This window comes from Aegilops tauschii, chromosome 1 (assembly GCF_002575655.3).
Source record: "Aegilops tauschii subsp. strangulata cultivar AL8/78 chromosome 1, Aet v6.0, whole genome shotgun sequence".
Lineage (NCBI taxonomy): Eukaryota > Viridiplantae > Streptophyta > Magnoliopsida > Poales > Poaceae > Aegilops > Aegilops tauschii.
In genome coordinates, this window is record NC_053035.3 from 433477534 (window position 1) to 433493849 (window position 16316).

General features: G+C 44.4%; 2 protein-coding genes across 10 annotated transcripts; both read right to left on the minus strand.

Moving 5' to 3' along the window:
* Positions 1–431: 431 nt before the first annotated feature.
* LOC120964453 (uncharacterized) lies at positions 432–2258 on the minus strand. 9 transcript variants are annotated; one of them, XR_012184908.1, is made up of 5 exons: positions 2070–2258; positions 1815–1868; positions 926–1729; positions 582–745; positions 432–484 (listed from the first exon to the last, which is right to left on the minus strand). XR_012184908.1 is itself a non-coding variant. In XM_040389166.1 (4 exons), the coding sequence occupies exons 1-4, from the start codon at positions 1759–1761 to the stop codon at positions 454–456; spliced, it is 414 nt and encodes a 137-aa protein (XP_040245100.1). In that variant the 5' UTR covers positions 1762–2258; the 3' UTR covers positions 432–453. The 9 variants fall into 9 exon arrangements, 1 of the variants encoding a protein (XP_040245100.1); XR_012184905.1 differs by having other exon boundaries at positions 926–1063; positions 1665–1729; positions 1815–2258; XR_012184907.1 differs by having other exon boundaries at positions 926–1868.
* Positions 2259–11037: 8779 nt separating this feature from the next.
* LOC109743077 (uncharacterized) lies at positions 11038–12243 on the minus strand. The gene is made up of 4 exons (XM_040395173.3): positions 11977–12243; positions 11359–11468; positions 11167–11254; positions 11038–11088 (listed from the first exon to the last, which is right to left on the minus strand). The coding sequence occupies exons 1-4, from the start codon at positions 12226–12228 to the stop codon at positions 11050–11052; spliced, it is 489 nt and encodes a 162-aa protein (XP_040251107.1). The 5' UTR covers positions 12229–12243; the 3' UTR covers positions 11038–11049.
* Between the last annotated feature and the right edge of the window lie 4073 nt (positions 12244–16316).

Consider the following 16316-nt stretch of genomic DNA (forward strand, 5'->3'; position numbering starts at 1 on the left):
AGAAGCTCGCCATCTTCCCTGAACATTGCATTGTAATTTCTAGATTGAAATACCTATGAGTTTGCCATTTCTTATGATAAATGTAAATTCTTAATACTGAATGATAATTTTGTTCATAATTCTGCATTAAGTTTCTACAGAATTTTGCATACATACACAAAATAGTTATGTAAATTTTGTTAAGTGACAAAACATGGTAAATATGGAAGATGGTAGAACCTGAAGTACATGATTGGAGATAATTCAAGTGTTTGTAGCCAACAATTCTGAACATGTACACACACTGCTGAATTGATAGGAAGCAAAACTCACCGGTGGTCTAAGACTTCTCGTCACCAGGCACATCTCCTCTTTGCGTGAACGGCCTTCGGCGTCGCCAAAGCAATAACCTCCAGCTCATTCTTGGCCATAACCTTCCCACGGTGTGGACCCCTAAATCTATTGGCTTGTCTGTCATGAACCCTCGCCACAGATGGATTGCAAGCTATAAATTTAAGTTTTTAGAAAGGAAATGTCATGAGACCATTGCCCATCAGATCTTCATTGCACCACAGTGAACACATGAGAAGCATCAAACTCACAATGGACTTGCGTGGTTGGTCCATGCATCTGTGGTGGGTTGCTTCTTGGGTCCTCTGATGATAACATTCCCAAACAACTCCTCTGCATCCTCCGGCATGGTTGGCCACATGCCCCTTTCGAGGTCCAGTATTAAGGTTGGCCTTCGGGCTGTGGGTACAAAAATCTATATTAATTGTTAAAAATGCAAAGAAATCATAAATATGATTCATGCATAGACACCTTGCTGGAGAGGACAATCTGACAGAGATGGAAAAGAGGTGTGAAGGAGGGATTCTCCTGGCTGTCATTTTCATCGCCAAGGGTGCTAGTATAGGGAGGATATGGAGGAGGTACTTGTGCTCACCGCAGGTGACCATCCCCGACTGGCCATGAATCATCTCCTCGCAGTGTGATGGAACTGACCATCCCCAACCGGCCATGAATCGTCCTCGCAGGTGATCGTCCGCGACCAGCCATGGATCATCCTGGTAGTGCGATGGAACTAACCATATACAAATGAATTGAAGTAGCTAGAAAATAAAACTAAAGATATTTTTAAAATAAATAATAATAAGCAAGAAGAATGGTGTCAAGGGAGGGAGGCTAGATCTAACGTGCAGCGAAGGACTGATCATTATGTATATACTTTGGTTGTGTTAAACAGTAGAAATGTTTAAATGTTTGACCAATTTTTGCCGTGTTAAACAGTACATAAATATGACGTATGAGCATGTGCGGTGGAATGCTCACTATGTATATATTTTGGCTGTTCAGCATTGAGAAGATGACACTGATCCAAAATGATTATATCAATTTAGCATCATTTGTTCAGATGATGCGGAAATATTGTGAGTATAGAAACAAGACAAATATGACATATAGTACACTAAATGATGCCTTGAATTTCATAAAAGTCTGTTGGCCAACTAATCAACAACGAAATTCTAAAATCAACCAAGAATTCTACCCTGCACTCAAATCTTCAGTTGACCAAATGATATATATCAAGATGAGAATAATGTACCATGATGCAAAAAAAAAAGATGGAACCAATATGCTACAGGAAGTTAGTAAAACAACAAAGCAAACATGAATTATATCACCTAGAGTGGTCATCAACAGTGGCAGCAGCTTTTCCTTCAGCGCACTTGGTAATATAGCAGGCAATCTAGACACTCCATGATTAGTTTCCAAATCCATAATTTTAATGAGAGAAAACAAGAATGGAAGCTACAAAATGTATCCATATCTACCTATGGGCAGGCTCACGGGTACTGCAGATTGTGTCAAAAAATCGTACTCTCTCCCTGTATTAATTAGTATGTTATTTCTATAAGCAAATTAGGCAGCGGCAGTGCCTCAATAAGAATAATTATGCCATTCAAAAATAATAAGAAGAATCATTATACAGGACACAATGGCATACATGGCAGCATGAAAATCACGGCTCACAAGATTGAGAGATATACATACCAAGAAAAAGACAAAGAAAAGCTGAAGAACCGCACCTGCATTAGTGCATGGTCCCGAGCACGACACAGATAGAGGAACGCCCTTGAGGTCGGGGCAGAGCGAGAATCCTACCAGGCCAGAGGCATGCTCCAAATCAGGGACGCATGCGTGCATACTAACACCTCCACAAGCTTGTCCGTGCAACCGCAACTTCATTCGCTCTCGCAACTGCTCGGGTCGACGCAGCGTAGTAAAGGAAATATGCCCTAGAGGCAATAATAAAGTATTATATATTTCCTTATATCATGATAAATGTTTATTATTCATGCTAGAATTGTATTAACCGGAAACATAATACATGTGTGAATACATAGACAAACAGAGTGTCACTAGTATGCCTCTACTTGACTAGCTCGTTAATCAAAGATGGTTATGTTTCCTAGCCATAGACATGAGTTGTCATTTGATTAACGGGATCACCTCATTAGGAGAATGACGTGATTGACTTGACCCATTACGTTAGCTTAGCACCCGATCGTTTAGTATGTTGCTATTGCTTTCTTCATGACTTATACATGTTCCTATGACTATGAGATTACGCAACTCCCGTTTACCGGAGGAACACTTTGTGTGCTACCAAACGTCACAACGTAACTGGGTGATTATAAAGGTGCTCTACAGGTGTCTCCAAAGGTCATTGTTGGGTTGGCGTATTTCGAGATTAGGATTTGTCACTCCGATTGTCGGAGTTCTGACTAATGAGTTAGTTGTGGGATGATGTATTACGGAACGAGTAAAGAGACTTGCCGGTAACGAGATTGAACTAGGTATCGAGATACCGACGATCGAATCTCGGGCAAGTAACATACCGATGACAAAGGGAACAACGTATGTTGTTATGCGGTCTGACCGATAAAGATCTTCGTAGAATATGTGGGAGCCAATATGGGCATCCAGGTCCCGCTATTGGTTATTGACCGGAGAGGTGTCTTGGTCATGTCTACATAGTTCTCGAACCCAAAGGGTCCGCACGCTTAAAGTTACGATGACAGTTTTATTATGAGTTTATGTATGTTGATGTACCGAAGGAGTTCGGAGTCCCGGATGAGATCGGGGACATGACGAGGAGTCTCAAAATGGTCGAGACGTAAAGATCGATATATTGGACGACTATATTCGGACTTCGGAAAGGTTCCGAATGATTCGGGTATTTTTCGGAGTACCGGAGAGTTACGGGAATACGTATTGGGCCTTATTGGGCCATACGAGAAAGAAGGAAAAGGGCCTCAAGGGTGGCCGCACCCCTCCCCTTGGTCTGGTCCGAATTGGACTAGGGAAGGGGGGCGCCCCCTTCCTTCCTTCTCTTTTTCCCTTCCTCTTTTCCTATTCCATATGGGAGGTAGAATCCTACTAGGACTAGGGAGTCCTAGTAGGACTCCACACTTGGTGCGCCCCCTCCTAGGGCCGGCCTCCTCCTCCCTTGCTCCTTTATATACGGGGGCAGGGGGCACCCCATGGACACACTTGATATACGATATTTTAGCCGTGTGCGGTGCCCCCCTCCACCAGATTACACCTCGATAATACCGTCGCGGAGCTTAGGCGAAGCCCTGCGTCGGTGGAACATCATCATCGTCACCACACCGTCGTGCTGACGAAACTCTCCCTCAACACTCGGCTGGATCGGAGTTCGAGGGACGTCATCGAGCTGAACGTGTGTAGAACTTCGGAGGTGCCGTGCGTTCGGTACTTGATCGGTCGGATCGTGAAGACGTACGACTACATCAACCGCGTTGTGATAACGCTTCCGCTGTCGGTCTACGAGGGTACGTGGACAACACTCTTCCCTCTCGTTGCTATGCATCACCATGATCTTGCGTGTGCGTAGGAAAACTGTTGAAATTACTACGTTCCCCAACAGTGGCATCCGAGCCTGGTTTTATGCGTTGATGCTATGCACGAGTAGAACACAAGTGAGTTGTGGGCGATATAAGTCATATTGCTTACCAGCATGTCATACTTTGGTTCAGCGGTATTGTGAGATGAAGCGGCCCGGACCGACATTACGCGTACGCTTGCGCGAGACTGGTTTCACCGTTCGGAGCACTCGTTGCTTAAAGGTGACTGGCGGGTCTCTGTCTCTCTCACTTTAGTTGAACCGAGTGTGGCTACGCCCGGTCCTTGCGAAGGTTAAAACAGCACCAACTTGACAAACTATCATTGTGGTTTTGATGCGTAGGTAAGAACGGTTCTTGCTAAGCCCGTAGCAGCCACGTAAAACTTGCAACAACAAAGTAGAGGACGTCTAACTTGTTTTTGCAGGGCATGTTGTGATGTGATATGGTCAAGACATGATGTGATATAATCTGTTGTATGAGATGATCATGTTTTGTAACCGAGTTATCGGCAACTGGCAGGAGCCATATGGTTGTCGCTTTATTGTATGAGATGCTATCACCATGTAATAGTTTTACTTTATCACTAAGCGGTAGCGATAGTCGTAAAAGAAATTATTTGGCGAGACGACAACGATACTACGATGGAGATCAAGGTGTCGCGCCGGTGACGATAGTGATCATGACGGTGCTTCGGAGATGGAGATCACGAGCACGGTGCTTCGGGGAGGGAGATCACAAGCACAAGATGATGATGGCCATATCATATCACTTATATTGATTGCATGTGATGTTAATCCTTTATGCATCTTATCTTGCTTTGATTGACGGTAGCATTATAAGATGATCTCTCACTAAAATTTCAAGATAAAAGTGTTCTCCTGAGTATGCACCGTTGCAAAAGTTCTTCGTGCTGAGACACCACGTGATGATCGGGTGTGATAAGCTCTACGTTCAAATACAACGGGTGCAAAACAGTTGCACACGCGGAATACTCAGGTTAAACTTGACGAGCCTAGCATATGTACAGATATGGCCTCGGAACACAGAGACCGAAAGGTCGAGCGTGAATCATATAGTAGATATGATCAACATAGTGATGTTCACCATTGAAACTACTCCATCTCACGTGATGATCGGACATGGTTTACTTGATTTGGATCACGTAATCACTTAGATGATTAGAGGGATATCTATCTAAGTGGGAGTTCTTAAGTAATATGATTAATTGAACTTAAATTTATCATGAACTTAGTCCTGATAGTATTTTGCAAATTATGTTGTAGATCAATAGCTCGCGTTGTTGCTTCCCTGTGTTTATTTTTGATATGTTCCTAGAGAAAAATTATGTTGAAAGATGTTAGTAGCAAAGATGCGGATTGGATCCGTGATCTGAGGATTATCCTCATTGCTGCACAGAAGAATTATGTCCTTGATGCACCGCTAGGTGACAGACCTATTACAGGAGCAGATGCAGACGTTATGAACGTTTGGCTAGCTCAATATGATGACTACTTGATAGTTTAGTGCACCATGCTTAACGGCTTAGAATCGGGACTTCAAAGACGTTTTGAACGTCATGGACCATATGAGATGTTCCAGGAGTTGAAGTTAATATTTCAAGCAAATACCCGAGTTGTGAGATATGAAATCTCCAACAAGTTCTATAGCTAAAAGATGGAGGAGAATCGCTCAACTAGTGAGCATGTGCTCAGATTGTCTGGGTACTACAATCGCTTGAATCAAGTGGGAGTTAATCTTCCAGATAAAATAGTGATTGACAGAATTCTCTAGTCACCATCACCAAGTTAGTAGAACTTCGTGATGAACTATAATATGCAAGGGATGACGAAAGTAATTCCCGAGCTCTTCGTGATGCTGAAATCGACGAAGGTAGAAATCAAGAAAAACATCAAGTGTTGATGGTTGACGAGACCACTAGTTTCAAGAAAAGGGCAAAGGGAAAGAAGGGGAACTTCAAAAAGAACGGCAAGCAAGTTGCTACTCAAGTGAAGAAGCCCAAGTCTGTACCTAAGCCTGAGACTAAGTGCTTCTACTGCAAAGGGACTGGTCACTGGAGGCGAAACTGCCCCAAGTATTTGGTGGATAAGAAGGATGGCAAAGTGAACAAAGGTATATTGGATATACATGTTATTGATGTGTACTTACTAGTGTTTATAGCAACCCCTCAGTATTTGATACTGGTTCAGTTACTAAGAGTAGTAACTCGAAACGGGAGTTGCAGAATAAACAGAGACTAGTAAAAGGAGAGGTGACGATGTGTGTTGGAAGTAGTTCCAAGATTTATATGATCATCATCGCACACTCCCTATACATTCAGGATTAGTGTTGAAACTAAATAAGTGTTATTTGGTGTTTGCGTTGAGCAGGAATATGATTTGATCATGTTTATTGCAATACGGCTATTCATTTAAGTTAGAGAACAATTGTTGTTCTGTTTACATGAATAAAAACCTTCTATGGTCAAACACACCAACGAAAATGGTTTGTTGGATCTCGATCGTAGTGACACACATATTCATAATAGCCAAAAGATGCAAAGTTAATAATGATAGTGCAACTTATTTGTGGCACTGCCGTTTAGGTCATATTGGTGTAAAACGCATGAAGAAACTCCATACTGATGGGATTTTGGAATCAATTGATTATGAAGCACTTGATGCTTGCGAACCATGCCTCAAGGGCAAGATGACTAAAACGCCGTTCTCCGGAACTATGGAGAGAGCAACAGATTTGTTGGAAGTCATACATACAGATGTATGTGGTCCAATGAATATTGAGGCTCGTGGCGGATATCGTTATTTTCTCACCTTCACAGATGATTTGAGCAGATATGCGTATATCTACTTAATGAAACATAAGTCTGAAACATTTGAAAAGTTCATATAATTTCAGAGTGAAGTGGAAAATCATCATAACAAGAAAAATAAAGTTTCTACGATCTGATCGTAGAGAAGAGTATTTGAGTTACGAGTTTGGCCTTCAGTTAAAACAATGTGAAATAGTTTCACTACTCACGCCACCTGGAACACCACGGTGTAATGGTGTCCGAATGTTGTAATCGTACTTTATTAGATATGGTGCGATATATGATGTATCTTACCGATCTATCACTATCATTTTGGGGTTATGCATTAGAGACAGCTGCATTCACGTTAAATAGGGCACCATCAAAATCCGTTGAGACGACGCCTTATGAACTGAGGTTTAGCAAGAAACCAAAGTTGTCATTTCTTAAAATTTTGGGGTTGCGATGCTTATGTGAAAAGTTTCATCCTGATAAGCTCAAAACCCAAATCGGAGAAATGTGTCTTCATATGATACCCAAAGGAGACAGTTGGGTACACCTTCTATCATAGATCCGAAGGCAAGACATTCGTTGCTAAAGATGGATCCTTTCTAGAGAAGGAGTTTCTCTCGTAAGAAGTGAGTGGGAGGAAAGTAGAACTTGATGAGGTAACTGTACCTGCTTCCTTATTGGAAAGTAGTTCATCACAGAAATCTGTTCCTGTGACTCCTACACCAATTAGTGAGGAAGTTAATGATGATGATCATGTAACTTCAGATCAAGTTACTACCAAACCTCGTAGGTAAACTAGAGTGAGATCCACACCAGAGTGGTACGGTAATCCTCTTCTGGAGGTCATGTTATTTGACCATGATGAACCTACAAACTATGAAGAAGCAATGGTGAGCCCAGATTCCGCAAAATGGCTTGAGGCCATGAAATCTGAGATGAGATCCATGTATGAGAACAAAGTGTGGACTTTGGTTGACTTGCCCGATGATCGGCAAGCAATTGAGAATAAATGGATCGTCAAGAGGAAGACGGACGCTCATAGTAGTGTTACTATCTACAAAGCTAGAATTGTCGCAAAAAGGTTTTTCGACAAGTTCAAGGTGTTGACTACGATGAGAGTTTCTCACTCGTATCTATGCTTAAAGTCTGTCTGAATCATGTTAGCAATTGCCGCATTTTATGAAATATGGCAAATGGATAAACAAAACTGCATTCCTTAATGGATTTATTAAAGAAGAGTTGTATATGATGCAACCAGGAGGTTTTGTCAATCCTAAAGGTGCTAACAAAATATGCAAGCTCCAGCGATCCATCTATGGACTGGTGCAAGCATCTTGGAGTTGGAATATACACTTTGATAAGTTGATCAAAGGATATAGTTTTATACAGACTTGCGGTGAAACCTGTATTTACAAGAAAGTGAGTGGGAGCACTACAACATTTCTGATAAGTATATGTGAATGACATATTGTTGATCGGAAATAATGTAGAATTATTCTGCAAAGCATAAAGGAGTGTTTGAAAGGAGTTTTTCAAAGAAAGACCTCGGTGAAGCTACTTACATATTGAGCATCAAGATCTATAGAGATAGATCAAGACGCTTGATAAGTTTTTTTCAATGTGTACATACCTTAACAAGATTTTGAAGTAGTTCAAAATAGAACAGTCAAAGAAAGAGTTCTTGCCTGTGTTACAAGGTGTGAAATTGAGTAAGACTCAAAGCCCGACCACGGCAGAAGATAGAAAGAGAATGAAAGTCATTCCCTATGCCTTGTCCATAGGTTCTATAAAGTATGCCATGCTGTGTACCAGATCTATTGTATACCCTACACTGATTGCAAGGGAGTACAATAATGATCTAGGAGTAGATCACTGGACAGCGGTCAAAGTTATCCTTAGTAGAATAAGGATATGTTTCTCGATTATGGAAGTGACAAAAGGTTCGTCGTAAAGGGTTACGTCGATGCAAGTTTTGACACTAAATCTAGATGACTCTAAGTCTCGATCTAGATACATATTGAAAGTGGGAGCAATTAGCTAGAGTAGCTCCATGAAGAGCATTGTAGACATAGATATTTGCAAAATACTTACGGATCTGAATGTGACAGACCCGTTGACTAAAATTATCTCACAATCAAAAAATGATCACACCTTAGTACTCTTTGGGTGTTAATCACATAGCGATGTGAACTAGATTATTGACTCTAGTAAACCCTTTGAGTGTTGGTCACATAGAGATGTGAACTATGGGTGTTAATCACATGGTGATGTGAATTATTGATGTTAAATCACATGGCGATGTGAACTAGATTATTGACTCTAGTGCAAGTGGGAGACTGAAGGAAATATGCCCTAGAGGCAATAATAAAGTATTATATATTTCCTTATATCATGATAAATGTTTATTATTCATGCTAGAATTGTATTAACCGGAAACATAATACATGTGTGAATACATAGACAAACAGAGTGTCACTAGTATGCCTCTACTTGACTAGCTCGTTAATCAAAGATGGTTATGTTTCCTAGCCATAGACATGAGTTGTCATTTGATTAACGGGATCACCTCATTAGGAGAATGACGTGATTGACTTGACCCATTACGTTAGCTTAGCACCCGATCGTTTAGTATGTTGCTATTGCTTTCTTCATGACTTATACATGTTCCTATGACTATGAGATTATGCAACTCCCGTTTACCGGAGGACACTTTGTGTGCTACCAAACGTCACAACGTAACTGGGTGATTATAAAGGTGCTCTACAGGTGTCTCCAAAGGTCATTGTTGGGTTGGCGTATTTCGAGATTAGGATTTGTCACTCCGATTGTCGGAGAGGTATCTCTGGGCCCACTCGGTAATGCACATCACTATAAGCCTTGCAAGCATTGTGACTAATGAGTTAGTTGCGGGATGATGTATTACGGAACGAGTAAAGAGACTTGCCGGTAACGAGATTGAACTAGGTATCGAGATACCGACGATCGAATCTCGGGCAAGTAACATACCGATGACAAAGGGAACAACGTATGTTGTTATGCGGTCTGACCGATAAAGATCTTCGTAGAATATGTGGGAGCCAATATGGGCATCCAGGTCCCGCTATTGGTTATTGACCGGAGAGGTGTCTCGGTCATGTCTACATAGTTCTCGAACCCAAAGGGTCCGCACGCTTAAAGTTACGATGACAGTTTTATTGTGAGTTTATGTATGTTGATGTACCGAAGGAGTTCGGAGTCCCGGATGAGATCGGGGACATGACGAGGAGTCTCGAAATGGTCGAGACGTAAAGATCGATATATTGGACGACTATATTCGGACTTCGGAAAGGTTCCGAGTGATTCGGGTATTTTTCGGAGTACCGGAGAGTTACGGGAATACGTATTGGGCCTTATTGGGCCATACGAGAAAGAAGGAAAAGGGCCTCAAGGGTGGCCGCACCCCTCCTCTTGGTCTGGTCCGAATTGGACTAGGGAAGGGGTCGCCCCCTTCCTTCCTTCTCTTTTTCCCTTCCTCTTTTCCTATTCCATATGGGAGGTGGAATCCTACTAGGACTAGGGAGTCCTAGTAGGACTCCACACTTGGTGCGCCCCCTCCTAGGGCCGGCCTCCTCCTCCCTTGCTCCTTTATATACGGGGGCAGGGGGCACCCCATGGACACACTTGATATACGATATTTTAGCCGTGTGCGGTGCCCCCCTCCACCAGATTACACCTCGATAATACCGTCGCGGAGCTTAGGCGAAGCCCTGCGTCGGTGGAACATCATCATCGTCACCACGCCGTCGTGCTGACGAAACTCTCCCTCAACACTCGGCTGGATCAGAGTTCGAGGGACGTCATCGAGCTGAACGTGTGTAGAACTTCGGAGGTGCCGTGCGTTCGGTACTTGATCGGTCGGATCGTGAAGACGCACGACTACATCAACCGCGTTGTGATAAGGCTTCCGCTGTCAGTCTACGAGGGTACGTGGACAACACTCTCCCCTCTCGTTGCTATGCATCACCATGATCTTGCGTGTGCGTAGGAATTTTTTTGAAATTACTACGTTCCCCAACACGTAGGAACATAGTACCACTTGCAACTCTAAGAGCATATCAGATCAGTAGTTAGTTTCATCTTATCACAAAATTCTAAACTAACAAGTGCCTACACATCTCTCCATCTCCATAAACAAATCACATCATAGGAACATACCATCTAGTATGAAACTTCAGACAGGGAAATAGATTGAAATTAAATTCCAATCCGGGTGGCTGCCGCCTCTGAGATATCCACCCTTACAAACGACCAATCCTCTGGTTTTTTTTGTTGCAAACTGCACTAAAGAGCTTTTTGAATCGCGTGGTCGATCAAAAGGCCCTGGAAAAAAATCCCAAACAATATCAATAGATAGATGTGCAGACGTGAACATAGTTGAAGGGGCGGGGGAAGACGAACCAGCGGTAGTCTTCTCTTTGTGATCATTTGCGTAGCCACCTTCTTGACCTCATCTTCTGTGAGCATCCCATCAATGTTCATGTTCCACCTGTTAATGTGAGACACCCAAAAGAAAATTTTCATCAGTATGTTAGATCGACTTAAACTGAACATAGCTTAGTCCAAGATGTGGTCAGTAATCTCCGTCTAGACCTCTCTGAGCTGATCCTTGTTAATGCCTTCATCTGGCTCAATGTTCCTCTGCCTCGACATATCCCGAACAGCTTGTCAGCAAACTCCTTGGAGTTCTCCATGCCTTGGATCTGAGAAGCATGCCCATTAGAAAGTTTAACAATTAAATGGCACTGCAAAAGTAATTAGAAAGTCTAACACATTTGCACAATTACTGTATCATGAAACGTGTAAAAACTCAGTTACTGGACGAGCATACAAATTGAAAATCCTACTGTTTTATACAATCTTCACATTCCATTCATCAAGCAGATAGTAGCAATCATTCTAATAAATGGAATCAAAACTTGGAGACTCCCAATTACGAAAAGCACAAGTGTTGAACAAAATGAGATGGAACATACATGGCGTAATTTGTTCTGCCCAATTCACCCAAAGTAACCGGCCGGTGATACAATCAGTTGTAGCAGTTAAGCAGCTAACAGATCTATTTAATTAACTGCAAAGAGGGGAGAGCATTCGAACCAGCGGTAGTCTTCTCTTTGTGATCTATCCTGCACTGCGATTGACCCAGAAATACTTGGAGATGGTGCAGCCTTATGGCTGATGGATCTATTCACATAAACAGAGAATACTCACCGTGTGGCCCGGATGAACATCAACATGTCCTCGCCGGCTACCACTCGCATGCACCTGGCCGCTGCCTGTGCCATGCTCACGCCCACCATTGTCGTGAGCATCGACCACGCGCCCTGCTGCGAGCGGCCTTGCGCTGTCGCCTGCCGCGCCCTCTGGTAGGCCCACAGCCCGTCGGTCGCCGTCACCGTTGGATATACGTGTGGAGCACCAGCAAGGACGAGGATGGGACTGCAAGAGGAAGAGGAGGCACATGGGGCCAGAACAGTGAGGCGACTGCATATGTTGGAAATAGGAGATCTCGTCGGAGTCGGTAGCGACATGGGGGCACCAATCGACGGCGGAGGCGGCCGATAGTGGACACCGACAACGATGCACGCGCACCAAAGAGAGATGTAAAAGGGAGAGAGGCCAGCGAACCAGAAATAGAGAGGGATGGCGATCTCAGAGGTCGATGGCGGCGATCTTGGACCTCAGCGGCAGCGATCTTGGACCTCGACCGCAACGCGATCACGCCCTGCCTTGCCCTCGGGTTCCGCGAGGCGGCGGTGTCCCACGAGTAGGGTGCCTTGGAGGTCGGCGGAGGAGGAAGACGGTGCGGCGGCGGCTCCTCCCGGACCTCGGTGGCGGATTGGGTGAGCCAGAGAAAGAGGACTGACCTAGTCGTCGCCTCCGCCGAGGACCACGGGGAATCGCTGGGAGGAGCCGCCCTCGTCTTCCGTCGAGCACCAGCAGAGACATAGGGGAGGCGGGTTTCGACTTTCGATCCAGATGGATGGGCGAAGAGGAGAGCGAGAGGGATCTGTAGAGAGGCACGGGATCTCGGCGGCGGCGAAGGGCGACTCCTCTCGGATATCGATGCCGCCTCCTCGATAGCCTCTCGGCGGCGGAGCGGGAGGCGGGGCGGCGGCGGTGGAGTGGGAGAAAGAGGGAAAGAGAGAGGTCGCAGCGGGAGGGGGTGGATCGAGAGGAGGGGTCGCAGCGGGAGGGAGAGAGAGAGGGACGATCGTTGGGTTTTTTTGGCACCGGTTTTTTCGCAGAAGGATAGCGGGTGGGAGGATGACGAAAATAAAACGGAGGTGGGAGGATGACGAAAAAAACCAGCGAAAATAAACCGCGCGGACTATTCACCAAGTCGTCCATTAGGAGTAGAGATAAAAGCACGTCTTGCTTATTTCAAGGGAGGTCTCTTTTTACCTCGTCTTCGACGGAAACATCTCCTCCCACTGAATACGCATCGCCGAAAATACTGAAATAAATCCAGAAATAAATGCGAGCATCAAGATTTGAATCTTGGTGGGTTGGGGATACCACAGTCCCTCTAACCATCCAACCATAGGTTGGTTCGCAGGTCTCCTTTCTATTACTACACATGTAACACTCGTAATCTAAGGATTTTCTTTATACTGTTCTATAGTTATTGAAATTGATTTTTCAATCACAACAATAGCTACAATAACATGTCATGGTTTAATAACAATATAAACTGAAATTTTGGCAAACACCCTTTTCGCTAGCTAGATGTGTCATTGGTGCTTGCATTATCCTTGATTTATTTCAGGCTTACAGTGATATTTGTTCAGTGCAAGGAGACGTTTCCGTCGACTACGAGATGCATATACACTAGTAGGAAAAGGGGCTTTTACCCCGGTTTGAAAGGGCATTTTGTCCCGGTTCTCGAACCGGGACTAAAGGGTCGTTACTAAAGCCCTAACCCTTTAGTCCCGGTTCTTACACGAACCGGGGCAGAAGGTCCTCCACGTGGCCGCTACTGCCAGCCCAGGCAGGGGGGCCTTTGGTCCCGGTTGGTGCCACCAACCGGGACCAATAGGCAGGGCCTTTTGTCCCGGTTGGTGCCACCAACCGGGACCAATAGGCATCCACGCGTCAGCAGCTGGCAGGAGCTGAGGTTTTTGTTTTTTTTGAAAGGGGGTGGTTTAGGGGTTTTGGGGGGTTAATTTAGGTGTTTCATATATTGTGTTAGCTAGCTAATTAATAGAGAGAAGTGTCCTCTCTTATCTCCGTGCTTGGTCGACGCTACGTACTATATACGTATGGAGAGGAGTAGACACGCTAGCTAGTAATCAAATGAAGGAAACAGAAGATCGTCATGAACATATGCATACAGAGAGAAGTGATATCGACCACCTCTCCTTCTCCGAGATATTGGTCGAACAACAAGTTCTCGTATATCTATCCGACACTACCGGCTACATATATACAATAATTATCTCTTACAATACAATCTCCTAATTAAATTGTAGGAACACAGGGTCCACATAGTATTCTCCGTTTTCAGCGATCACGTGGTCAAGGAAGAATGCCGCCAATTCATCTTGAATTCCTCGCGTACGATCTGGTGCTAGGAGTTCATCCCGCTTCCGAAACATCTAATTTGAAGAAGGGGGTCAATACATATATATATGAATAAATGAAACTCAACACAAATGATGGTAATAAAATAAAATTGTGAATATTATTGCTTACGCACTTCATATTGTTCTTCAGTGTAGCCCCGCTCACAGGTCGTGTAGCGGATGGACTCGCAAACGTAGTATCCACAGTAATTATTCCCGGGTTCCTGCCACAACCACTTTACAAGAAATAGAGGTCAATCAAACTGATAAGCAAGCATGCTAAATGGTATTGATGAAACTAGCGCTTGAATCACTAGGAGATGCGCGGAACATGCTACTATAGTACTTACTTTCGGGTGATTAATTGCAGCTTCTTCGGCAGTCCCGGAGCTTTTGAGGTGAATTTTCTCCAAACCCTGCCAGACAAAGAAAACAATTACTTGATATCAGGAAATGAACAAAGTTGCTGATATGGTGGATAATGATCGATTTAACTTACTTCTGGAGCATTTGAGTCATGTTCGCATAGTCCTGGGGATCTTTTCGTCTCGAGTCTAAGACGGTTACTACTCCCTGCTCAAGCTTAATCTCTAGGAGAATATAGTGGAAGCTGCGCATGCATGCATAAGTCATCAATTACATTACCATAACCTGGACTAATAAGGGAAACCGAATATGCACAAGACAGTAACACTCACTTGAAGTTGTAAGGAAAGAGTATTATAACTTTGTTTTGATTTAATACCAACGATTGTAGCAAGTTGGCCTCGGCTTCTTTGGGATATTTTTCAACCGTATATGCATCTATGAGATTTGTGTTAATGAACCCAATATCACCGATTTGTCTTTTCTTCAATTCGGCAATCTTCAATCTGCATAATATAGTGAGGATAATTATAAATACATGCAATGAAAGAGCTGACCTATATAGAGAGACTTAATGACAGAAGTAGTACTACTTACAGACAGTAGCAAGTGATCGTTGTTTTATCGAGGGCCTTTTGATTGTAAAACTGGAAGAAATCCTCAAATGGAACATTCAGCAGATCAATTCCAACGAGGTCATGCTCCGGTTTAACTCTCAGCGTCAAAGTATCCATCCCATCAGACTCTCTGCAGGTTTTCATGTACCAATCATGTAGTCTTCGCATCATCGTTGTTAGAGATCTTTCATCTTTGACGAGAGGCTTCCCGTAATGGTATTTGTGTTCGTCCACCTCCATGATTTCATAATGTACATCGTCGGGCAGGTAATCTCCAAGATTGCTATAACCGGGCACCATACTCGGATAATTAGCGACGATGTCTTTTGACACCTTGAGCGGGGGCACGATTGGTTCGCTTGTTCGCCGAGCTGGGCAATTTTTTCCCAGCTCGTCGTTCTTTTAACCTTTGATCACTGACAGTACTTCCCGACCGCTCCGCTTCGGCATATGTCTTTGCAAGAATGCGCTCATAGTTGCCTCTCGGCGGAGACTTTGGTGGTTTTGTCAGGGCAGCCAGAGTGCGCTTTGCTTTCACCGGATCTACCTTCTCCTCCGGAGGTGGATGTTTCTTTGCTTTCACCCCTTCAAAGAAGTTTGTCACTTCGGCTCGCACGATCTTCCTGGTTTCCTCCTCGGTCCTCTTGTATGGTAACTTCTCTGGAGTCTTCAGAGAAGGACCGAATCTGTATTGCCTCCCGCCTCTGGCAGCTGTACTGCTAGACGCCGGCAGAGCAGACGGAGCGGGTGCGGCTGTCTTCTTTCCTTGCTTACGAGGCGGAGGAGAAGGACTACGACGCGCCGGAGCAGCCGCAGCGGCGGCGGGTCTCTTCCGCCCTTGCTGACGAGGCGGAGAAGGAGGAGGCTGGCTGCTCTGGCGCGCCGGCGCTGGCGGAGAAGGAGGCGGAGTGCCGCCACGCGCCGGAGAAGGAGGCTGAGTGCCCTGATCACTCGCCGGAGGAGGAGGCGGAGGAGGAGGCGGAGTGCCCTTACTCGCCGAAGC